We start from the raw sequence: 26,235 nt of genomic DNA on the forward strand, positions 1-26,235 counted from the left end.
ATTAGAGAGACGGAAAAATCCCAGTCCCTGGCCTCCGATGGCTCATGATCTGATCAGAGACCCTAATCGGGCTGCAAATAACTACTGCAGGAAAGAAGCATGAGGAGGGATTATGACAAAGCGTGGTGGAAGATGATAGCTCTGATTCCCAAACTCCTGGGTTTCACAGAGCAGCTGGATACGAAGGAACTGGGAGGGGATGCTCGCGGATTAGGGCAGGGGTTGGCGAACTACAGCCCATAGCCAAACCTGGCCCGCTGCTTGTTTCTGTAAATAAAGTTTCGTTTGAACACAGCCATGCTCATTTTAACCTGCCTGTGGTCTACAGTCGTCTTTGCACAACCGCAGAATTGAGGGGTTTCAAGGGGTCATCTGGTCCACAAAGCCTAAATGTTCACCATCAGGGCCTGTGCAGGAAAGATTTTCCAACCTCTGGATTAGAACAATCTATACCGAAGTGACTCTGATTCTCCTCAAATTGACATGAGTTAGCAAAACCCTAATTGAATTCTGTGAGGATTTCTTTGTAAGCGTTAACAAATTGATTCTACAATCCATTACAGAAATGCAAACAACCAGGAGCAGCAAAGGCCACCTTGGAGAACCGCAAAATCGGAGGTCCTCACTCCTGCAAGGCACGGCTCACACGCCACAGAAAATAAGACAATGTCTGGTGGGGGCGAGAGTAGAGAAGTGGGCCCATAGAACAGGACAGAGCTCACAAACAGGCCACATATACATGGACACTTGAGTCATGACAGAGAACCCTGCAGAGCAGGGGAAAGGACAGTCTCATCTATAAGCGGTGCTGGCTCAATAGGCTATTCAAAGGGGAAAACATATTGACCTCTAACTCACACTATGCCCAAAAGTCAATTTCAGGGTGATTTTAGACCCAGATGTGAGAGATAAAACAGTAAAATTTCTAGAAGACGACACAGGAGAATATCTTTTTGACCTCAGGGTACATGGGACACAACAAGCACTAATCACAAAGGATAAGAGTAACATCTCGGACTAGAGTAAAAGTAGAAAGTTCTCATTAAGGACATCACTGAGAGGCTTGTCATATACGTGGCCAAGAGACTGGTTTGTGTATTATAGATTAACTCCCACAACTAAAGAGGAAAAAGATAGGTAATCCAATAAAGAGATGGACAAAAGCCTTGAACAATCATCTCACAAAAGAAGATATCCAAGTGGCCAATTAAAAAACAAAAAGGATTTATCTTCATTGGTCATTAGGAAAATGAAAATAGAAACCATAATGATATAATGATATATGGTCACATAACTCCAGAACAATTACTATGGAAAATATAGATGATATTGAATATTGCTAATGATATAGAATGCCCAGAACTCTCATATATTTCTGATAAGAGTATAAATTGGTACAACCACTCTAGAAAATTGTCAGCATCTAAGCCAAAAATAGGCATACCCCATAACCTAAGTCCTCTACTTCAAGAGATGTATATAGAGATATATACCAAAAGACTATTTGTAATTGCCAAAAACTGGAAATAATGCAAAAGATCATGAATGGTAGGATGGATAAATTAAATACTATATATTCATATAGTGGAATATAATATAGCAGTGGAAAAGGACAAACCACTACTATACAGTACTCAGTTTGGGGTTCCTGGAAAGAGTCACTGAAACTTTGGGATGTTATCCTCATTCAATATTTACTGAGCACCTACTCTGTGCCACACACTGTTCCACGTGATACAACAGTGAACAGGACTGAAAAGGCCACTCTTCATGGGACCCACCTTCCAGCAGGAGGAGAGAGAGGAACAACTACGTAAACAAGGCAATTTCAGAGAGTGAAGGAAGCTGAAATGAGTTGATTCTGGAGTGTGACCCAGAAGAAGAGGTGGGTACTTGGAGGTAAGTGCTGCTCTGAGATCTGTGTGAAAGAAGCAACCAGACATGAAGCAAAGGGGAGTGGGGTAGGAGAACATTCTAGGTGTGATGGGAACCTTTGGAAGGTTTTTAATCTGTCTGCTGAGTGACAGACTAAAAGCAGGCAAGGAAACAGGAGACCAGTTCAACTATCATAGGATGAACAGGAGAGAAGGAGTTTGGGGAAATTCTAAGCAATTGGGAGATACCCTACTTTAAACAAATTCTATGTATATTGCACACGTGCTTATGCATGCACCCACACACACCCAATTCAAAAGAACCAGAAACCTGGCTGATCTTGGCATGCAGAGAAATCTTTTACTTGAATCAAATATAAATAAAAACTGGTTACACTCCTGCTCACAAACATACCATGGCTACCCATTACACATCAAGTAAAACCCTTCTTCCTCTTCACAGCATGCACAGCCTCATGTGTTTCAGCCCTGCCTCTAGCTTCTCTCTCATCACTCTTTCCCCTGGCTGTTTCCATTTCAGCCGCATCTCCTCCAGCCTCAGCCCTCACTCCACAACCCTTGGTCGATTCCCACACCCTTCAGAGCTCAGCTCAGGCATTTCTTTCAGGAAGTGTCTATTGGCCTCCATATTTGGTTCAACCAGACCCCTGATTATGTGCTCTGATGCCTCTTTCCCACAACATATTCCATGGTTGTATTTTCACATCTAGTTGTGTGATCCGATTCATGTCCGATTCCCTCTGATATCTATTCGAGCAACAAGAAGACAGGGACCCTGCTGGTTCTGTTTTCTTCTCTCTGCGCAGCTCCTAGCCCATAGGAATGCTGAATAAGCAGGGAGAATGCCTATTATTTGGAGCTCCTGCAGTCTGTACTGAGCAGTTTGGGAGACCTGATCAGGCTAAGAGAGAGCCTCTCTTCCCAAGAAGCTTCAAATCCCTTTGGGAATCCAAGACACAGACTCATGAGACAATCAGAACATAAGCAAAGTTGACCCTTGCTGCCTGGCATCACTGTCTCCTTTTAGGAGCTCACTCCTCAGCCATCATGCGCAGCTCTGGGGACAGGGAGGAATATATCCATCCAGGAGCCCTACTCACCCACGGAAGAGGTGGGCTCCTAAGCTGAAATCAGCCAAGACACCCCTCACTCCTCACAATCTATATCTGGCCCAGAGGATGCAGCACCCAAAGCAGATGGAGCTGATCTTCTTGCTTGATGGAGCCTTAATGGTACTGACTTTCCAGGTCTTAATCCCAAGGTCCCCAGTGCTTCCCTTTCTTCACCTTTCCTTTGATTCTCCGAAATCTCCCCCCATGACTTCTGATATTCATTTCTTTCTTTTCTCATCCAGAATTGGTTTATGTTGCTTACAACCAAAGCACCTTAATCAATGTGATGATTGAGTGCTGACACGTGTCACAGACTAAGTTCAGAAGGTGATCAGATACAAGGGAGGTAGACCAAGGTGGAGACACACCCAGGGCCAGAATTCTCTCTCTCCCAGTGCAAAAATGTGCACATGCAGGCACCTCATTTCCTGAGTCCCCTCCTGTGCTCCCTACTTCATGTAGAGCAGTCAACGGATTGGAGATATTCCCACTTGTGAGAAAACCAGAGGATAACATACAAGGGTGGAGAGGGCCACCGCAGTGCCCAGAGTCCTAGGGCTGGGAGCGTAGGTGGGGAAGGAGCAGGAAACGAAGAGGAGCCTCATGTAGAGAAGAAGGCTCCTGCCATTCACCAGGCCACATTCATGAGTCCCTCCTTATATAAGAAAGTTAAAAGTTACATCTTATGGCGACATTGGTATGAAGACAACTAGGTTAATACTAAAATATTTTCCTTGACCTAAAAGTACGTTATTTTCCTTTTTGTTTTAAAAGAAATTAAAACATGTAGGTGGGCCTCGAGAAGTAAAAGTCATCCCCAAGGATGATGTCAACCACTCAAGTGGTACCAAGGTTCTTTCAGATCCACCATAAGAAAACTATCCTGGCTGGAGATGGACAAGTATATATGCAGACACACACACATGCACACAAGCGAATTCTGGATGGACCTCCTAGCATCCTTACTAAGCACCCCTCTCAGTTCTCACATTAACTCTCCCCTAATGATCAGCAGGGTAGTAATGGAAAGTTGTGATTCCGTTTTTATGCCAATTTTTTCAAGAGTTTCACAGAACATAGCTCCAGGACCCAGATTCTCATGTGGTTTCTTTGACATACATTCATCAGGTAACTCTTGGGTGGAATTACAGAATTTATTGGACAGGATTTCATATTTACAGATGTGGAGACTCAGTCAACTCTTCATCAGAATTATCAACTGATGTTCTAAAAATAAAAATTTTCATTTCCCCTTTAGAGAAGAGGAAATCCTGGGAGTGTGAGCACAAGTTTCTTCCCCCAGTCTCAGCCTCTTTCTCTGAACCTTGAAGGAAGAGCAGCTCTGCCCTGGAAGTTGAGGTGATGGGAGAATATTAAATGGCACCTATTTAGCCTATCGAGTAGTAAACTGTTTCATGTGGCTTTTTAACTAAAGTGTGTGCTCACATATGAATTGGGTAAATTGCCAATTTGGCAGTAGCCAAATTGGCCTCAATGAACCAGAATTTCAGTAAGAAGCTACAACAGGTTCCTTAGGCAAGAGAGACAAGAGTGAAATTCTCTTCCAAACTGAGAGAACAGAAGTTCTACAGGGCTTGCCAAGAATATGACTTGACTGTGTGCTGGGGATGAGGGAGCGCAGGGAAAAGCCATGGGCCTCGGGTGCCCCACCTGGGTGCTATATGGGAATCTTGCCTTTTGTCCATGGGAGCTTGTCTCTGTGCTTCTACAAGCAAATGGTTCTCAAGCACTTTCCATGTCTTTTCATAGGATCCTCATATTTCCCACTTTATGGCCTTGCTATCACTGTTTTGCATAAAAAGCTGGATTCGGAGAGTCAACTCCAAAGTTAACATGGGGGGGGGAGGGAAATGGGCCCAAAGTCAACCAATAAATTGTCAAACACAGCTTAACCTCATATCTAATGCAAAACCCATTTCTTCAGCCTCTTTGCAATGTAGAATTACCCAGAAGGGACTTCTGAGGGTCTACACCAAACCCAAGTTTTAGCAGGCAGTTGTCTCATCAGTCACTTCTTTCCTTTTTCATTTAAACACATGTTTTCCTACTGAAAATACTCCTGCCTGGCCTCCTGGATGGTGCATGTTGTGGGATGGAATTAAAAATGAAATTTCTGAAATGGGAAAATAAATACAGCCCTGGAGATAAGCCATGTCCTTCCCCGGCCTCAGAAAGTAGAATTCTATTCCTTCTTTGCTTTGGCCATAGTGGATCATCACCACTTCTCCTACAGATCCCCTCTCATTATGGAAAATTCCGTGGAGGCTGGTTGGAAGTTAGACCCCATTTAAGGTGGCCAGTCCTCATGCCCACCTTTTGGGGTAGCATCAGAGCCCCTTTCAGGATGGCCTTCCCAACTTGTAGGCAGGAGATTGACAGCCACCATCTGGGTTTAAATGAGGGCTCTGTGCACCTCAACACTGAAAACTGATTTCATGAAGCAAGGCCAAAAAACAGGGGCTAGACCTGCCTCTGGTCACCCTTCCACATTTCCATCTCCCAAACTTACCTTCACCCTCTCCACCCTTTATTCTCCCAGCTTGGACCAAATCTCTTTATAAGGTTGGTGAATGCCTAATTTGTCTCATTATATTTTCAAACCAGGCTTTAATCATAAAAAGCTAAGAAAAACATTTCATCTTGAATGAGCCCAAGTACTGAACACTGATTTGTGATTATTTGAAGAAAATGTGGGTGTAGGTGCAGATGGGCAGTAAAGAAGGGTGCAAGAAGTCCATTAGGGGAAGAGAAAGTGGACTAAGAACAGAGTCAGGCAGATTCTCCCTTATTTACAACCCCTCCACCCTGCAAGGCGAGACTTGAACTTTTCTCTCCACCACCTAGGAAAAAAAGATGTAGATAGAAACCTCCTCCCTTTATCCTCCCACCCCTGAGAGTGGCACACTGCCTTTTGTAAGTTTACTGACATTTTTATTGTCAGGCAACTCGAGGGAGAGATACCTGAGCAAAGAGTCATCACTCCTGATTAACTCCCCTCCAGTATTGCCTGGACCACAAGCTACCATGCTCATAGACACGTTTTCTGGTATTCTTGAGGAACCAGTACAATGAAAGAGTTGTCATTTAATCCCCCAATTTAAGGCTGGATTCTAGGATTATCAGTGACCTTGAAACTGCATAGGAAACTTTTGCTCCCAAACTCCCCCGAGATGCCCACCTTCTCTTCTGTAGAGATATCCCATAGGATAAGAAAGCACCTACCTACTTTCACTGAATCTATGGACTTCACATAGCATTTTTTAACAAGTCATAAGAACCAGAAGTAGTAAACTCAGTAAGCTTTACTCCCTTTGAAAAAGAAGGTAGTCCAAGGAATTGCCTTGCATTTTCTCTCTTTGGGCTTAAAAACAAAACAAAACAAAAAACATGTGTTTATGTTATGTCCTTCTCCAGCCTACAGGAGTCCTTAGCTGCTCTGTCATTATGCTATTTAGGGCAGGGCTAGGCCCTATACCTGCAGGTTTTCTGCAAACATGACTTCTCGTGCCTCAGCATTCTCACTGAGGTCTGTTTATCACTTGAGGAGTTCATGACCCTTGAAAGTGAAGCACAGGCCCCACCAAGGGACAAGAGAAAGGCTCCCCTTGAGCCATGCTGGGCTCCTCTATCAGTGATCCCATTATCAAGACAAACTACAAAAGCTCCACTGCTGACTGCAGTTCTGGCCTCAGTACGCCCCTGAGGCTCTATTCCCAAGTGCCAGTAGCCACAAAGAAACTCTTGTTTAAATTGGGGACAGCCAGGGTGGGACCATCCAACACACTGGCTTTTTATTGAACACTTAGTACTCAGGGGAATGAGCTGTTTCAGCAGGAATGTTCTTGGCCAGACTCATCAAGGCCAAAGAGCTAAACTTTCACCTATGGCAATACTCTTTAAGCAAGAAAATCTGTACTTCTTCACAGCCCCTCCCCCTGCCACAGCTGTCTCATAACCTTAATTTTATAGTTGAAGGTAAGTGGCTGGTCCTTCATGCCGGAGCAGGCAAGGGTCTCTCTAGGCCATGAGACAACATACTGATGCTGCCGGCATTCCATTGCCCAGCCAGCTTTCTGAAATGCCCAGAGAACAGGTTATAGGCTCCTTGGTAGAACTAAAAATAGCTACATCTTCGATATAAAACAAAGTCCAGGAATTCTTCCAAGCAGCAAAATTGATGAGCTGCTAAAACGTGTCTAGAGCTTTAATCTAAATTATTAAATTTCTTCAGGCAGCTGAGAACAAAAGCTCTCTTTCCCTTGTCTTCTACTACTAACCTAAAATATAAATTTCTTCAGAACCCAATGGTTCTCAGAAAATTCACTCTGGTTTAGGATAAGCACATTCTCTCTTTTTCCTAAGAACCATACAATTTTTCAATCCCACTGGTTTGGGCACTATAACAACCATTTAAACCAAACGATATTATACATTTTGAAGAAGTTCCTCCTAACCCCCCCATTCAGAGATTTTTTTCATTGGAAGATTGCGCTTTCATCAGAATCTAGTCTAAAAGTTGCCAGATGAATCATGACTCATGTTTCCCAGAAACATTTTGAGACTGAGTAAGAACAACAACAGTCAGGTTTGACTGGGGAAGGGGTGTTGGACTAAGAAGCAACATTAATCACTCCAGGGACTGGTGACCCTTAGAATTTCCTCCCAGAAAGGAGGGCTTGGACCTGAGGGCAGCGGGGACACTCGGGTGAGATGAGTCCAGGTCATTTTGAGATTCCCCATCAATACTCATCCACACCCTTTGAAAGGTTTTCCAGAAGGACTTGCCCTAAGCCCTGCTATTCTTTCTGCCATTTCTGGGCCTGAAGCCCTGGGCAGGGATCCTCTCTGCCAGCCTCAGCTGTTTTAATGCTGAATTACACTCCAAGACCCCATCTTGACAACTCCTAGCACAGCTTCCACGGGTCTTCTCCAGGGACCATTCAGCCTCATTGTTGAGACACAGCCCACTGTCCCTAATATTTGTGGGAGAGGCACAAAGTGCATTTCCACCCTCAGTGAAACTCTGAACGTAAAAGGGGTTGGGGAAAGGGGAGGGTGCCCTGGGTTCCAGAAAGTTCCTCTCATGGTAGAGATGACCTCTCAGGGGAACTCCAGATGCAGAAACACTTTCCTTCAATGTTTCATCCACTAGCTGAAGGCAGGAACACAACTTTTAAAAGGCAGGAACAAAAACTGCCCCTTAGGATGTACCTTCCCTCTCAATTAAAGGAGCAAAACCCACCACGACCACTGCAACGTTATTTAGGGCACACAGTGCTTCACGTTGCAATGGCCTTCCTACATGCTGGTTAATCTTGCTTTCCAAAAAGTCACAAGAAGCATAAAATAGTCTTGGTCAGTGTGCCAAATCCCTGCAAGATGTTCACTTCACAGGGGGAGAAAAGGATCTTTGCAGATGTGATTAAGGCAGCTCTTGAAATACAGAAATTCAGGATTATCCAGGTGGGTCCTAAATGCCATCACAATTGTCCTTAAGGGAGAGAGGCAGAAGGAGATTACACACATAGAAGAGGAGGAGAAATGTAACCACGGCAACAGGGATTAGGGTGATGCAGCCGCAAGCCAAGGAACAGTGGCGGCCACTGGAAACTAGAAGAGGCAAGACCTTCCAGAGGTACCAGGGCCCTGCCAGCACACTGATGTCAGTGATACTCACTTCAGACTGCTGACCTCCAGAACTGTGAGAGGATAAATTCCTGTTGTGTTAAGACACCAGGATTGTAGTAAATTTTTACCAAAGCCATAGGAAACAAATACACACACACATACAAACACACACACGAAAGGGTACAATTTGAAAACCCCAGTGATATCACACACAAACACCGTGGCTGCTCCAAGGCATCTGCTGATCTTATAAAATGGATGCATGAATTTTATTGGCCATATGGGGCAGGTAACAAGGCTTTAGGTTATGCTGATGTGGAAGAATTAGAAATGATATATTTGATACACATATTCACAAGCCAGTTACTTCCGAGGGCTTCACTACCAGGGAAAGATGGACTTGCATCAGAGTTCTGCACACAAGCAAAGGGACACAAGGAACCTTGGTCCCCTCTGAGTCCTGGGTTGAGGGAGGCATGGGAATCGGGTTTGGGATGTTGAGCTCCTTTAGGAAGTAATTATCCCAAATGTGCCCTCAAATGGGTTTGGGTTCAAATTTATACTATCTGGGAGTTTCAAGAAATTCCCAGCCCAGAAATTAACATGAGTTTTTCCTATAGAAATGATATCAGTCTCTCATAATAAAACCCCAAACATGAGCTCAATATCCAAAATTACAAAATACATGAGATGATAAAATATTCTGGGCATGAGTCAACAGAAAAATCGAAGAATTGTTCCCAAGAATATCAGAAGATTATAAAATTCTTTTACCAGTTAAGAATAATTAAAAATGACTAAATAAATCAAAGATAAAATCAAGATCAAGAACAAGGGATGAGAGATTACTAAAAAAAAGAATATCTGCAAGATTTGAAAAACATTAAAATAGAACTGCTAGAGGCTAAAAAAAAAGTTAAATTAAAAACTGATTGCTTGAGTTAATTTGAAGATTGGACACAGCTAGACATAAAATTAATGAACCAGAGATGATTTTTAAGTCATTATGCAGAATGCAGCAGAAAGGCAAGCCTGGAAAATATGAAAAAGAGTCAGATAGAGACACTGAAAGCAGTCACAGAGGAGTTTCTAAAGGACAGAGCAGAAAGAATGGGAGAGAATCAGTGTTCAAATAATTGACTGAATGGCTTCCAGAATGGAAGCACAAATCCTAAGATTCACAAGGCACAAATTCCAAATAGGTTAAATAAAATTAGATCCATCTGTAGACACATTGTACTAAACTACAGAGAAATCAGGAAAAAGATTTTCAAAGCAAGTTGATAGAAAACGTACATGACCTACAAAGAAACGGCTCCAAGATCAATAGAGGTCAACAGCCACAAGAGAAGCCAGAGGACAGAGGAATATCATATTCAAAATGCTGAGAGAAGATAACAGCACGTAGAAAATCTTTATCTGCATGACCTCACCTAATGACAGTGGCCAAAATAAATAAAAATTTCTGAGATCCTGCCGTGGGTTCTGTTCTGGGGCTGGTCCTGGTGTCCATTTTAGACTAATTCCTACTATTGATGATCATCTCATCTCTGACTGCCTGATCTCTCAGATCCAACTCTTCAAATCTTGGCATTCTCCCTCCAATATTCCCTGCTTCACTGGTGTGTGTTCGGAGTTGGGGGAATATTCCCTGTGGAGGGTGGGTGTCAGGAGTTCTCTTCTTAAGGTATTATCCCCCTCTTTCACCTGTCCTGGCATTGTGGGTTTCTCTGTGCTAATGAAGGTACACATTGGCCTCGAACATCCCAGGGCACCCTCCATCTCTGCCTCCTGCTTCCCCATCCATATCAGCTCTATCCCTCTTGCAACTCCTAGTTTTAGTCCCTCCACCGAGCCCTTTGGACAACTGCTTCATTTGGAGAACCAGTGTAGACCCTGCCTTCCCAAATAGACCTTTCTGTTTTCCAAGGTAGATTCCTCTGAGGGCTAGCCCATGTCTGTCTTCTGGCAAAAGACCAGAAGCTCTCATTGCCTTCTGTTGCACTGTAACCTGGTGCTTTCAACTGGGGCTGCTGTCATCCCAAAGTTTCAGAAATACCAACCACATAAATTCCTTTTTGGATTTACTGTCACCCACAGAATCAAGGCTGTGACTTCTGGCCACTCCTAATACCCAGAACCACTTCTCTCTCAGACCAGCTTGCAGTCCCTTAAAATCTCTCCCAAGAATTGGCTCTCCCCAGGCCATGTCATCCCTTTAATTCTCTACTCCCTAGACTAGTAGAAATGGAAACAAATTTCTTCTTTGTCCTCTTTATTCTGGTCCCCAAGCTAGTCCCCTCTTCAAGTGTCCTAACTCATCTTCACTAGGTATAACTGATAATGACTCCAAGAAGATCAAGGAGAAGCTTTCAACTTTCAGGACATCCTGGAGTATAAGCAAAGCTGGACCTGAATACTCAGCTGCCTTCATAGCTTTGCTGTCTTTTTCTTAGATGGCAGTTCTAAAACAAAAGGTAAATACATATACTAGAGAGAATTTTTTACATAAAGGATCAACTTTACCTAACAGAGAAAAGCTTAGATTCTATATTGTTCCATCTACTTTATTCCTTAAAGACTTACAAGAATGGATGAGATCTGAATTGATGGAAAGAGCTGACATCCGAAAGAAAGACATGGTCTAAGACTATAATAAAATCAGAAATGGGATATTCATCAAAATCTGAATGTGACCACTATAAAATGTAAAGGTGGGGATGAGGAGATGGGAATCCAAATATCTCATTAGTATATATCTATTTCCATATTTTATAGCAAGATTTTTATACCTTCTCCTACTCCAAACATTATAGCATCAATTTTAATTCTTCAAATAACGCTTATTGCCTTGGGGTTTCCCATGAGCCACGTGGAAACCATCCTCACTTCTCTCTTGCCTAGTGATTCCCATTGCTGGCTGGGGTTGGCCTCTCACCAGCCACATCAGAGAAGACCATCATCTGGAATATGTACTTCCCTCCAGCTTTTCTTAAACTTATGGCCACTCCATTTCCCTTGAGAAGATGTAGGAGGAAGCTAGTCACAGGAAGTACTTTGCCCTCAATTTAAATGGTTATCTGCTAGAGGATTTGGCAATGCAGATGATTTTCTTTAGAATCTGGTTCAGGTAACTACATCAGGCCGAATGAAAACAGCCCATATGAAGTTAGGCTGATCAACCAGACCATAACCAAGAACAATCCCAATCTAAAGGGTAAATATATGTTACCTATATACAAAGGTGTCTTAGCTTGCCAGAGTGGCTATGACAAATATCACACAATGGGTCAGCTTAAACAATGGGAATTTATTGTCCTACAGTTTTGGAGGCTAGAAGTCCAAAATTTGGTCTTGGTAGGGCTCCTTTCTCCTGGAGTCTATAGCACTCTGGTGCTGACTTGCCACCATCCTTGGGGTTCCTTATCTTACATCCATGCCTCTATCACATGACTTCTCCTCCTGGCTTCTACTTCTCCTGCTCAGTCATCTGTGTCTTTTAATAGATTTCCTCTTCTTATAAAAGCTTCATATATATGGATTAAGGCCCACCCTAATTCACTTTGACCTCATCTAAATAGGATCTTCAAAAACCATATCCCCAAAGTAAGTCCACACCTTAACAATAATGACATCTTCAAAAGTTCTATTTACAAATGTGTTCACACCCACAGGAACACAAATGAAGACTTGAACATGTTTTTTTTATGGGGTAAATGATTCAATCCCCAGCACAGGGAAAGTAAAAGGCCCCTCAAGACTGTTGGGTATTGGCAGCTTCAGGCAGGAAAACTACTAGTCATTGAAGCCCAGTACTTTCCGAAGGGAGATCCAAGGGTTAAATGGAATCGCTAACTGGATCTCCCACAAATATGATAAGAAGGGTCATTTTCCTTCTTGTTTGTAATCCCTACCCCCTCACCAAATCCAAAGATGTCCCCTTGCCCTTTGGGGCTGCACTCAAGTGCAGAGGGCCAACTCTGTGCTTGACCACCCTGGGGCTGTTTGGGGCTTGCGCTTTGTTGGTTTAGCTGAGAACTTCCATTCTGTGACAGCACCCTGTCCGCCTTTTCTGAACCAGCATCACCTCCAGTCAAAAACTGGAGTGCCTTGGAACCTCAGGGCTATATTCCTTCTAACCATTTGTCCCCCATTTTCCATCCCCTGCCAAGTTTTCTCCAGACTCAGATGAATAATAAGATGAAGAAAGCACTGATGACTTAAGTAAAGTACATTTATCATGATCCTACTGCACACCCCATCATGCAGATGAAGTGCAAATAGCAAAGCCAGGATTCTAGGAAGCTGACCTGCCAGCTGGAGAGACATGTCTGTTCACATGTCTTGTGTCTAATGACAGAAGCCCAAGGCCTGGTACCGTACTTGGCCCCAGCAAACCCTTGATTGTTTATAAGGGGATATGGGATAGAACTGAAACTGGGACCTAAATCTATAAGCTTGTATTTTAATCCCAGGATGGGTGAGCAGAGGGGACAAAAAGAGGTAGAGTTATCACTGATGCTGGAAACAGCCTAAAAAGTGTAACAAGAGCCCTACCAACCAGAACTGATGGCCTAAACCCAGAGGCCCACAGGCCGGGCGTGCTTTCAATGTTTGACCTCATGAATTTAAAATCCTTCATTTGGTAATAATACATGTTTCAATTTCCTATGAAAACCATGACTCCAGTTACTCTTGAGGGATAAGGTCTAGCAACATCAAGCCTCCTAGGACTGGCTGAGAAGTGGCACCCAGCTTACCTCATCTGCCCTCGGCCCCTGTTTTAAACTAAATATTAGCTCCTTCCATTGACTGTTTTGTTAGCCTTAAATAACGTCATCCTCTGGGATCAGGTGTTCCACATTTTGTGTAAGCAATGTCTGAATTTTATTTATTCAGCTGCCCTTTATTAAGGGTAACCATCTAATTTCCTGTACAGCTGAGAGCATATTTGAAAGTAGATTTCATGAATAATTATACCAGGAAGAGAGATGCAAACCGGGAAACTGGGTCCAATAGAGACCCTTCTTTAAACACCCTTTTGTTATCAGTGGGTAGGAGTTTTCAAAGCTCTGTTGATTCCTGGCTCAGGAACCAAGGAAAAATAAATGCTGAACTTGATTTTTAAACTGCAATGATTAGATAAGAAAATAAAAGTAGACACACTTTAACTGGTCAGAAAGACATGCCCACAGGAATGTTTTAGTTCCTAGGGTTACTAAACTCTGCCTTATAAAATAAGGCAGTTAAACGCAAAATAAATAAAATAATAGCAAACATTTATACAATACATTCCGTGCCCAGCATGATACCAAACACTTTACATTTATTAATTCATTGTAAGACTGACCACAACCCAATGAAGTAGGTAAATTACAACACTCATTTTACAGATGAGAAAACTGTGGCACAGACTGGTTAGGGAACTTGCCCAAGGTCTCACAGCCAGAGAACTGCAGAATTAGAATTCAAACCTAATTAGCTGAGTTCTTCAGTCCATACTAACAACTACATACTCCTGCCACTGACAAGTAGGTGTCTGAAGAAACAAGTCAATAAGAAACCAGACCCTGTCTCTGAAGCAATGGCCTGCAGGCTGCTGCCAACGCTGCTTCTTCAATGCCATCAGGTCCTCGCTTGTCACTTTTGTTTTTCCCTCAAACAAGCACTGCTGTGGGAACTTCTTGAGGTCAAATTACCATGCAAATTCATTGCATACATAGCTGCATGCATCCCAAGTAGAGTACTTGACCTGGGGGACTGGGGGTAGGCAATTTGGCAAGGATTTGACGCTGGAGGAGAAAAATGAGCAGCTGGTACCCACTACTTTGTCCCCTGTACCCAATAAGTATGCCTCTTTTCCCTTAAAAACATAGCATTAAAAGCCCTCAATTGGATCAGCTCAAGGGAATATTGGGAGAAACTGTTTCCTCACTGCCCTGGATTCCCCCAGCAACTCAAGGGCTAGGAAAAATTAGTCTTGAGAAAGCGAGTGAACACAACCACAGTTTTGCTTTGCCTGATTACACTAAACCATTTTGTTGTGCCAACAGCTTCTCCTAAAGATGAAAGCCTTCCCGTAAAAGCACTAACAATTTGGTTTAAAATAGACACGTCGACATTTAACTGATGAAAACTGCTTTGTCACCAGCACCATACAAGGGCTGGAGGACCCAGACACGACCAAGATAATCCCTGATCCTGGAAGCTCAGAGTCTATACGGAAGAAATCAATGAACAGGAATCACACTATCACCTAAAAACCAGTGAATAGTATTGTGAGAACATAGAAGACACAGGAAACTCCCCTTGAGGGGTAATCTATTGGAGGGGGATGTTATCCTCTGTGAACCCCGTGATAACAGATTTTGCATTCATTCAACAAGCATTTGCTTGCTGGCATAGACATTCTATCAGTATTTCTGGAGATGAATGCTTGGAGGAGTTGGGAAATTTGACAGTCTAAAGGGAACACCAGGATTTGAATCCAGATGGCTTCAATTTAAATCCCAGCTCAAACACTAACTAGTTGAGAGAATTACTTCCCTTCCTGGGCCTGAGTTTCTCCATCTGTGAAACAGGAATGGCTTTATAAACCTTATGAGTATGTGGCTATGATGAAATAAGGTAACAGGTAAAGCACTTGGCCCAACGACAAACCCAAAATAAGCACTAAGTATCAGCTATGGCTCTGCTCCATCACAAGCGGTTCACCACTGTAAATCCTTGTCTAGAAGGCTGAAGTTCACCATTTCCACTGGAGAGCCAGCCAGGCAAGGAGCACGTCCCAGAGAACCACTTCTTGGGACCTTAAGACTTGAAACTGTGTTCTCCTTCCCATGGGTGATGAGAGAGGAAACAGGGTTCTTTCTTTTTTGCTCACCACCATCTGTTTAACTTTTGCAAAAGCACCCAATAGGCTCAGCTCCTGGCAGATGCCATAAATGTTAGTTCTCTCTCCTCTAGTTTATTGATCCAGCAAGTGGTTTCCAAGTACACAGAGGCTATATTTTCAGAAGAACCCTCATATTGTTCTAAAGGCAGAGAATGGGGGTATCAGCTGGCAGCCTTCAGAAAGGACAAAGTAATAAAGCTAAAATAGACCATACTCTGATATCCAGGTACCAACCTGACACATGAGAGAGACAGACAGACAAGGCTTCTATAGGTCTGAGTTTATGTCTGAGTTTCTGCCTGGGATGGGATGGGGACAGAGCTTTAACCGGTCAAGCCAACGGGGAACCTTGCGTGTGGCTTCTGAGCTGCAACCAAGGAGCAACACCAACAGACTATCTCGGCATCTTCTGCTCCTCTCTCCCCTTCAAGTTGATTCTGGATTCAATGCTATACCAGCAGGATGTCTTGGAGAGAATGACTTTAGTCATTCCGGTCAAGCAAAGTAATCCTGCTGAAATGCTTTTCTCCCAAATGAGATGGGTGGGAAATCAACAAGGATGACAGAGGGCAGATTAGCAAGTCAGAGCCTGACACAAGGCAGATCCTGAGGACCCATGGCCGGCAAGGTGGGGGTCGCCCCACCAACAGAAGGCTAACTTCTCACTTTGGGCTTTAGAGCACGGGATTAAAGAGAAGGGGAAGAATTTGGATTGGGAATTGCCAACAGAAGAGGACTAACTGTAGAACTAAGCATTCAGGAGTGGGTGAGAGACTGTGGGAAGGGGCAAGGGTGGAGGGGGTGTGTTTAGTTTTTTCTGCACCCCAGGAAAATGGGGTGCAAAGAAAAATGCAATCCGTTCCTGTAGATGTGAACCCATTGTAAGTAGGACCTTTTGATGAGGTCACTACAGTTAAAGTGTGGCCCAATTCATCAGGATGGGGCTTAATTCTATCACTAGAGTCCTTTATCAATGAAAGCAGGACAAAGAGAGAGAGAGCCAGGGAAAGATGAAGCTGAAATCAAGGAAACTCTGAAGAGAAGGGAGAGACCAGCTGACACTGCCATGTACCTTGCCTTGTGGCAGAGGAACCCAGGATGGCTGGAAGCCAGTTTTCAGGAAGGAAGCATTGCTCTGATGATGCCTTGATTTGGACATTTTCTCAGGCTTAAAACTGTAAGCTATTAAACTCCCATTGTTTAAACGGAACCATTTCATGGTACCTGCTTTAAAGGGCCTAGGAAATGGAAATGTGGGTGTGCTGATGTGAAGCTGCACGTACCCCAGAGAAGATCATGTTCTTTTAATCCATTCCTGTGGTTGCAGACCTAGTGTAGGTGGGACGTTTTGATTAGGTTATTTCAACTCAGATGTGACCCACCTCATTCAAGGTGGGTCTTAATCCTTTTACTGGAGTCCTTTATAAGAGAATAAAAGACAGGGAAAAAAAAGCCCTCGAGAAGCTGATTGAGGAAGCCACTGAAGCCAGAAGTTGCAAGCAGCAGAACCCAGGAGAAAAGAACCAACTGACATTGCCACGTGCCTGGGCAGGTGACAGAGGAGTTGAGAATCACCAGCAGCCAATTTTCTGGGAGAAGGTATCATCTTTTGATGCATTAATTTGAACATTTTTCCAAGCCTTAGAACTGTAAACTTGTAGGTTAATAAATCTCCATTGTAAAAGCCAACCGATTTCTGATAGATTGCATCTTGTTGGCGTTAGCAAACCAAAACAGTAGGCAAACAGCACTAAAGTGACTGGAAGAGCCAAGATGCAAAACAAGAGACACTTTAAAACTCTTTGCAAAAACTGTGGGATTGTCTTTCTAAGTGCAGGCCTTGGGGTTGGGTTTAGGCCACCCCTAATTCCTATGTTCACTTTAAATTCTCCTCTCCCCTACTTGCCAGCCCAACAACGCCAGCACCTGAATCTCACCTGTTCCATGGTGTCTTAGTTTGTCCGAAGCTGCTCTGACAAATACCACACCAGGGGAGGCTTAAACAGCAAGCATGTACTGTCTCCTCGTTTCAGAGGCTAGAAATTCAACATCAAGGTATTAGCAGGGCTTGCTTTCTCCGAGGCAGCGGCATTTTGGCAATGGCGGTCCTTTGTCACATGGCCATATCCTTGGTCTCCACCCTCCACTTTCTCTTACTTCTGGCTTGTGATTCTTCTGGTTTCTAATAGCTGATGAGTCCAAATTTCCTCTTTATAAGACCTCCAGTAGCATGGATTCAGACCCACCCTGATTCAATTAAATTTTAACTAATAATATTTTCAGAAGTTCTATTTATAAGTGAGTTCATGCCCATGGGAATGCAAATCAAGATTAAGAAGGTGTCCTTTGCTGGCGTGCATGAGTAAAACCCCAACAAATACAAAATGCACCATCTGCCCTGCAGGGTTGCCAGGGAATGAGGGGGATGTGAACTTGTCTAGCTTGGGTCCTGCAGACCTGGATACACAGTGAGAACTCAAATGGTGGCTATGACTATTTTCTCTAGGACTTTCAGATCGACTGTAAATCCTTCCTGCAGGAATCCCTACTATACATGTGTGAAGTGGGGTGGGGTGGGCGGCGGGGGATATCCCTTGTGGCATCAAAGGTATCAGCAAGGAAGCATCAGTCAGCGCTAACCTTCAGGCCTGAGTCCTACACAAATGCTGCCTACCCCCGTTCTGCGCTAGGGCAGGGGCCAGCCAAGTTTTCATGCAAAGAGCCAGATAGTAAATACTTTCGGCTTTGGGGACCATAAGGTCTCTGCCACAACTTCTCAACTCTACTGTAGCACAACCAAGGCTGCAAACCATGCCTAAATCAATGTTCCAATAAAGCCGTATTTATCAAAGCAGGTGGCAGGCAGGATTTGTTCCCCAGGGCCATAGTTCTCCAACCTCTGGTGCAGGGCTTTAGAGTTTCCAATGCTCACACAGCCAGATTGCTGCTAAACTGTAACTGAACAAGATTTCCATGCTCTCCACAGCTGCAGCAGATGCCATGCTTCCCCATCCCCTCCTCACCCCCGACACTAACCAGGTCAGCATCTCCCTGGCCTCACTCACGCCCAATTTCATTCTCGCTGCCAGGGGCCTCCTCATGCCCCTACCTAAAACCTACAGGCCCCTGAGTGCTCATCTCTTCCACCAAGCATCCTTGATTGTTCCATGTCTCAGGAACCAACCTCTTCTCCTAAGACATGAGCTACAGATAACAAGCAATTAACCCAAGACAACACAGAGGACCGTGCACTTTGGAGGTGACAGTCACAGGCTTCGATGTGAGTGCTGGGTCAATTTTCCTGCTTCACCACTTCCTAGCTGGGTGAATTTCAGCAAGCAGCCAACCCCTGAGTGTTTCCTTTACCTGCAAAATTGGTTAGGGTCTTTGAAAATTAGGTGAGAACATTTATATGAGACATAAAGGCAAAGTAGTTCAGAAACTGGCATCCCTGAAACATGCACCCTGTATAATAGGTTTTTCCTTGTGCTTTAAGCTTGCCACCAGCTGCATTCAACGTCCTTAGGTAAGGGCCAGAACTTTCTCTTCGCCTCTGTGGTTGCTGTAATCAATGACTACGTGTGATCAACTCGGGGGCAGACATGATGAGCTTTAAACCCCTGGAGTATAGAAACCATTTGCACAGCCATATCAGGACTCCTTTGTGATACAACTGGACTACAAATGGCTGGCTGGAAACACATCAGAGTTGTTCTCAATCCCTTAAACCTCCTAAAGTGAATGATGGGCTCTTTGGCTTGGAGGTTAATGATTCCTGGTTGGGATTCTTCTGGGAGAGTCTTCCCTTGAGAGAACAGGCCTTTATTCTACCATGTTATGTAGTTCTGTGAACATCAGGGATTTTTAGCAGATGCATGGCCTGATTTAGGCGTGGTGCCTCCAAAGGCTGAGAGAATGAAGCCACGGTGGACAGGCTCCATTGGATTTCCACTGGAAATCCCATCTGCCACCCCACAATACCCTCAGAGAAGTAGAAAGACCCATGAAACCTCAGCCCAGAAAAACCTCCAAGTCCTTCTGGTGTAGAAGTCGATGCACCTGAGCCACTCCAGGTGGCATTTTCTGCAGATATTAGGAGTATATGGTGAGAGAAACTCTCAAGCAAATGAGAATTGAATTGGGAGAGAGGGAATCTCAGTGCTCCAATACTCTAGAACTCAAGGTAGCTCTGCATCTCTTTGCAAGCAGAGATGCCTTGGGTGACCCGTGGAACATGCTTGCTCAGCCTGTCCTGTTCCCCCTCAAAATGTTAATCATAGTTGGCCCTAATGCAGTCCTGGCTATGTGCCAGGTACAAGTCTAAGGCTTTCCACACACTAATTTACTTAATCTTCACAGTGCTATGAAGTAGGGACAAGCATCCCCATTTTTCAGATGAGGAAACTCAGGTCACACAGCTTACACAGGTACAACTGGGACTGAAACCCAGGCAGCCCCACACGGGAGGCCTCATGCTTGCCTCATAAAAGCTGCCTCTCTGTGCAGAGCTGTATCCCTCGCCAGAGGCATCGCATCCTCAGTCAGTTTGTCTTTGCCATTGAATTATGCCCCTCTGAGCTCACAGAACCAGGCAGCCCCTACTCCAGTTCTCCCATTTTGCAGCTAGAGATTGATAGCCCAGGGAAGAGAGTGGACTCTGCAGTTTCCAATGTCATGAAACCACCCAGTGTAAGCGTCACTACCAACTACTCAGACCTCCAGACTCCTAATACAGTGCTCTTCCTACTATCTCTCTGGGTTTCAGCCAAAATGCACAGTTAACCCTTTAATGCCTAAGAAACCACTGGGAGAATGCATGGTCCTTTTCCCAACAGGGATGCACTCCAGGAAATCAGGGAAACAGGCATTCTAATTTGCTCATGCCTCCATCCTTATCATAAGCACATATGGACCCAGTTTGTGGACTCCACCACGATGACCGTTTACAGCCAGCTGGTTTTCTTTGTGACCCAAGCCACATCCTAGCAAGATAGCTGGCATGGGGTAAGGCTGTAGACTATGCCAAGTTTTCCCTTCTGAATAAAACAGAGCCATTTGGAAGACCAATTCGTGTGCAAAGACCAGTGAGGACTCCCTACAGCAGCTGGGAGAGGCTGCTTGGGGCAGACACTATTAAAATCCCCCGAGTGCCTCCACCTGGACGGTGAGACAAGGCTGAGTCACTACTCTCAGGCGAAGAGGAGGATCGGCTGCCATACAGCAGTTAATCTAGGGTAGACACCTACCCCCAAAGATGACCTCAACCACGACCTCATCCAGACCCCCGCTGACCGCCCCCCCCATCCTGTGGGTAGAATGATGAAACACAAACAGAGAGCCTTGTCCCTTATTGCCCAAGTGGCACTTGAGTCTTGTAGCATGTCCTAAAAACTTTGCAGCCTAGAGTGAAAACACCAGGTAATCAGTTCACCGCTAAGTTGTGTCTCACATCCTAGATTACATCAAGGGAGAGATGAGGCAGACAGACAGACAGATGTGCCCACGCACATGGGCCCCTGCTACCAGGGACCCTGGATAACACCCATGTCCCACCACCAGGGCAAACACAACCTGCTTCCTACCTGCTTCCATAAGTTGGCATTGTTGTCCAAACACATGGGAGAAGGTGATGGGGCCGCTGGCAGAGCTGGACGACGTCAGCGTGGACTCCATGGCTTTTTGGGGGACTTTGGTGTTGGTCATGTGGCACTGTCCAGACACATCCATGCATCCATGCAACCTCAGGGCACTGTCGCCAGCCCAGGAGCCATAGGTCTGAAGCTACTCATCACTTCCATGAAACCGGCACACCTTCCCCAAGTTTATAGATTTTCTTCTCCTCTTACCAGCCCCCTTCTTGCAGTTTTTCACAAACCCAAATCAAATTTAAAAATGAAATCGTACAGGAATCAACAAATCTTGCACCAGAGGAGTTGGAAACAAAACAAAAACCGAAGTTTCCCCCAACAGTTATTTCCTCATGTCCAGGAGGGGGCAGTGCTGGGACTACGTCCCCCGCTGGGCCTTCCCTGGAGTCACCTGGGCAAGGAGGATTGCTTCTCAGCCGGGAGAAGAGCTCCAGCCCCAGCCACGCTCCAGTACCAACTGCAGGAAAGCGCAGCCCTGGCTCCACTGCGTCTCCTGGCCGTGGGGGAGGGCGGGGTGGAGAGGCTGCCCCCGAGGCTCCCAGAGGGGCTGGCCTCGCAGACAGCCGCCCGCCCCGCAGCCCCAGCCCTGGTCTCTTGCCTCTCCAAGAGCCGCTGTCCCAGGTTGTGCCCTAGGCGGCAGCTGCAGCCGGGACGTGCGTGCCAGGCAGGCGCAGCTCGGGTACGGTGCAGGCTCCGGACCGGCGTCCCTGGTTCATCCTTCACTCTGGCTGGCTTTCCCTTCTCGCTCCCCCCTCCTCATGGGGCTCCAGGGAGGGGGATGAGACATGGATCAGGAGCCACGGGCTCCGACCTGCTGTGGCAGGGCAGCGGAACCCCCCCAGCCCACGCAGTCACCCCTTTAATGTGATGCAAAAGGGCCGTTACTTAGAGATATTCTGGATGCAGAGGGAAGTGCTAACACAGCCCAGCAGGCTCCTGGGCGGCTGTAACCTCTTCCTGCCCACAGTCAGAGAAGTGCCAGCCATAGGAGACTGCCAGTAATAAAATCCAAAGATCTGGTAAAAAAGAAGAGAAAAATGTCATGCATCCATCATGACACAGAGACGGTCCCCATGCTTCATCTAAAGCCAACCCAGACCTATTCCTTATGTAAAGCAATCGGTCCCCTACTTCAGATCCAAAAGGGTAGATTCTCTGAAAAAGAGGGGTGGAGGTGGCGAGAAATACCTTTCACGTGATTACAACAGCTGTTTCAACGGGTGCTTGCTTCTTCATTTTGTGATCCCATCTGCTGATCACAAAGCAGCTAACTTCAGAGATGCGGGATCACCTCAAACCAGAAAGGAAGCATTTTGCATCCTTTCTTTGGAGATCGGCTCCAACATTGGCAGGTCACTGCCCATCACCACAATTAGGCAGCAGCACCTGTACCACAGGCAAAGAGGAAGAGCGCAATGCAATTCACCCAGCAGCAGCAATCAAAGCACCCAGGTCTGTTTCCCCAGAAGGACTTGGTTTAAAAAGCCATTTGCCTATTCTTTATTTAAGATAGAGACTGTCAAGTTCCAACTGATTTGTAGGCCAGAAAGGCTCTGAAGCTGAAGAAGGCTTTTCCATTAGAGCTGGTTGCCAGCAGAGACATATGGCTCAGTGATGTTTTGAGAATTGCTTGGAATGGTTAAGCTAAGGAAGAAGAAGCCTGGAAATACTTCCAAGAGTAGAACTGAAGTTTGACTTCTTGTTAATGGTTTAAGGTAGCTTAAACTATTGAGCACCCTTTTTCTTGTCAGAAAGTGATTCATCTCCAAGGCATAAAATGGTAGGTCATCAGAGACCATTCTGTCCAACAACCAAGGTCTAAGATGATCAAGGACAAAGGTCAGACAAATACTAGATGTCCTGGTAACTGCAGAGACCCCAGGCAAGCGGGAAAATGGAAACAGTTCCCAAATCGGAGTGGCTATGTGAGTTTTACTACCTCCCAGCAATGGACTATTTTGACACTATTTAAAAAACCAAGGCGAATCTTTATATACTAGTTCAACCCACAGATTTATTTTGTTTCACAAACCATGTTTCCTTTCCTTCCAAGTTGTCTCTAATGTCCTACTACTATAAACAAAACAATGATGATTCCACCCGATGGTTAGACTCACCAAATAATGTATCATTCAAGCCAAAGCATTTGAAAGCAAACAGAGGCACTATTTATAATTACACCAGGATAAGTAGGGATCTATGATCAATGAAGAATTTCTCTGGCTAATTTAACACAGGAGTTAAACTCTCTATCTGTTCTATTGGTTCCCCCATACTATGCTGTCAGTGTTAATGTTTTAGTTAGTAGCCAATTCTTAGGAAGTCTGGATTTCTAATTTTTCAAGAAAAGTAAGATTTTATGATGATGTTGAGCCTGCATGTCTCATACCAGCATGAGCAGTAGGATCCCCCCTTCACATGGAGAACATGCTCTCTTGTTACACCTAGCCTGGTCTGTGTTCACTTCCAGTACAAGCCTAGTACCCATAGAAATGTGTTCAGCCATCAAAAAACTTCTCAAAATAGAGAGGTCATAAGAAAACTACACCAAAGAAGTTATTAATTGACTTACAGGACTCATTTGTTACATGTGTGCTAATAAAGGTCATTCATTAAATATCTATTTGCTGTCTAACACTATGACAGCCTACAAGTAGGTAGAATAGGGCTAAGGTATGGACGATGACAAAGGAGAAGAATGAGGAAGCAGTGGGAGAAGCAACACATACATATAATCTTATATGGACATGATAAACTCAAGGAATGAATAACCAAACAAGTGGAAGAACATACCACATTGTAAGCTGTGGATAGTGAAAGATCTTGTCATTCCACTAAAGGAGAGAGTTAAATCTTCAAGGAAAGCCATGGGACAGGATCCTAGATGAGGTCTAAGAGGAGAAGTGGGTTTTGCATCAGCAGAAGAAAAAGGATTATCTTGGGGAAGGGAATTTTGGCAGAAGTAAGTCATTTGGGCAAGGCTAGTTTATATGCTGTCTTATACTGGAAAGGTTTTAAAGTCCACTTAAGGCTCTCTAGACTAAGAGGGATATAAATTTACTCTTATTCAAATCAATGACCATATCCATATTTCTAAGCTCTCCCCTGGTACCATTCTCTCGACTATAGACTTCGAATTGACCTACCCAAGAGGGCTCCCTTGACTTTGCTTGACAAAGTCTCTCGACACTGTAAGAGGAGTTAAGAGCCAATTCCACTGACAGGTCAGGCTCAACTCACAATTGTTATCACTCCCAGCTCCCAAAAGAGGCAGACAACCACAGCCAGGTGTAAGTTAGATAGAGACAAATCCAGGGCAATTTAAGAAAGCATGACACTGATTGCAGAGCAACTTGTTTTATGATGACTCTTTTCTCATAGCAAAAGACCACTACGTGGAGGCTGCCAAGCGTCATGACTGGCACTATGAGCTCTCTGGACACTGTCATCTAACAACAGTACGAATATGCCACCTTCCCAGATGAAGAAACCTGGACTTGGAAAATTTAAGCACTTTGCCTAAGACCACACAGCCTGAAAGTTATATAGTCATTAATAGATAATCTGCTAAATGAATGGGTCTATCTGGCTCCTTACAGCTCACGACCTCCTATTTTACTGAGAAGTTATGCAATTGGCTTGTAGTCCACAAAATTTTCCATAATGACTCAAGGGCCGAGCAAGTTACAATAATGTCTTGATACAGTACAATGTGCTAAGTTATTCTAGCAACCATAAAAGTGTCAAGGCTAAAATAAGAACAGAACACAAAAGGAGCTTAAAGAAAGTCCTAAATAGATTCATTTAGAAGGCTGACTTTTCTTTTGCTAGTAAAGTCCCAGACTAATAAATCTAGACCAGAAAGAGACAATATTGTCCTTTTATTCTGTCAGTGCAGAGTCCATAGAAGTAAACAACATTTTTCTGGGGAAATATAATCATCATCCTAGGTCTTAAATTATTTCTAGTATTTCATATATACTGTCCAGCACTGAATCAAAAATAACCAGTCACCTACCTTCCTTCCTGAATAATTCAATTCCAAAGGCAGGACAAGGGAGAGAGAAATCCATGTCTAGGGAGTGTGCTGTAGAGCCCAACATTGAGTCAGAACCCAAGCAATGGGAGGGGTCACCTGTAAAGTAAAGAAAGACGGCAGCAGGCCATTAGGCTCAGAGCCTAGGTGACATAATGAAGGCGCCCACACCAGGGACAGCAGCAGTAACAGGAGATTTGTTACATACAGGAGGAACTGATCAAATAAGCAAGAACACTGATGGTGATGGAAGCCAGTTTCATGCATGTTGGAGAAAAGGGGAAGCTAGAATGAATCCTATGGTATTGGATAGGAACTGTAACTATTGATGTGAACTCACAGCTTTCAATATATATAAGTAGTTACAGAAATAAATCTAGATGCAGAGGTGTGTGTGTGTGTGTGTGTGTGTGTGTGTGTGTGTGTGTGTGTGTGTGAGAAGTATGTTAGCGTTTAAATCCATATTCCCTAATTCTATCCACTGAAAAGTCCTGGAACCAGTGATATCCCAATAGCAATGACCTCTCCTAGAAATCAAGTTCTGGGCTCTAAATACCATTCTTCCCTAAAAGAAATCAAAGCTGGTTGATTCCAAGACTGGAGCAGGGAAGGAAAAGAAATACTTGACATCTTGTTAAGCAAGGAAGTGCTCAAAGATGGATTGGGACATTCCAAAAAGACTCAGACCCGTTTGAAGTGGTTTCCATTAATCAAACCAAGGACAATTTGAGTATAAAAAATAATAATGAATATACTTCATTGAATAGAAAACTCCAAGCCCATATGGTTCGATGAATACAGTACATATGCAAGTACATAAATGGAAGAGAAAGCTCTTCTTTATAATAGAATACCAATTAATAAATATATATCAAATTATGGAATTGGGTAACTGTCATTTGATAGCGATTTATAGTTAAAATTCAGGCAAGAATCATCAATGAATGCTAAAATTAGTGGGTGAAAGTTGGATTTGAAATCGTGCATGTATAGTTGCAAA

The 26,235-nt window shown here is 44.2% G+C and overlaps 1 protein-coding gene across 1 annotated transcript in view; it reads right to left on the reverse strand.

Moving 5' to 3' along the window:
- The window catches only part of KAZN (kazrin, periplakin interacting protein), a 1,164,933-nt gene extending 1,143,357 nt beyond the window's left edge, over window positions 1–21,576 (reverse strand). The window contains exon 1 of the mRNA XM_077151225.1: window positions 21,134–21,576. Coding sequence (XP_077007340.1) covers window positions 21,134–21,278 — 145 coding nt within the window. The 5' untranslated portion in view covers window positions 21,279–21,576. The remainder of the gene's footprint in view (window positions 1–21,133) is intronic.
- Window positions 21,577–26,235: the final 4,659 nt, after the last annotated feature.

Source organism: Tamandua tetradactyla, chromosome 2 (genome assembly GCF_023851605.1).
Source record: "Tamandua tetradactyla isolate mTamTet1 chromosome 2, mTamTet1.pri, whole genome shotgun sequence".
NCBI lineage: Eukaryota > Metazoa > Chordata > Mammalia > Pilosa > Myrmecophagidae > Tamandua > Tamandua tetradactyla.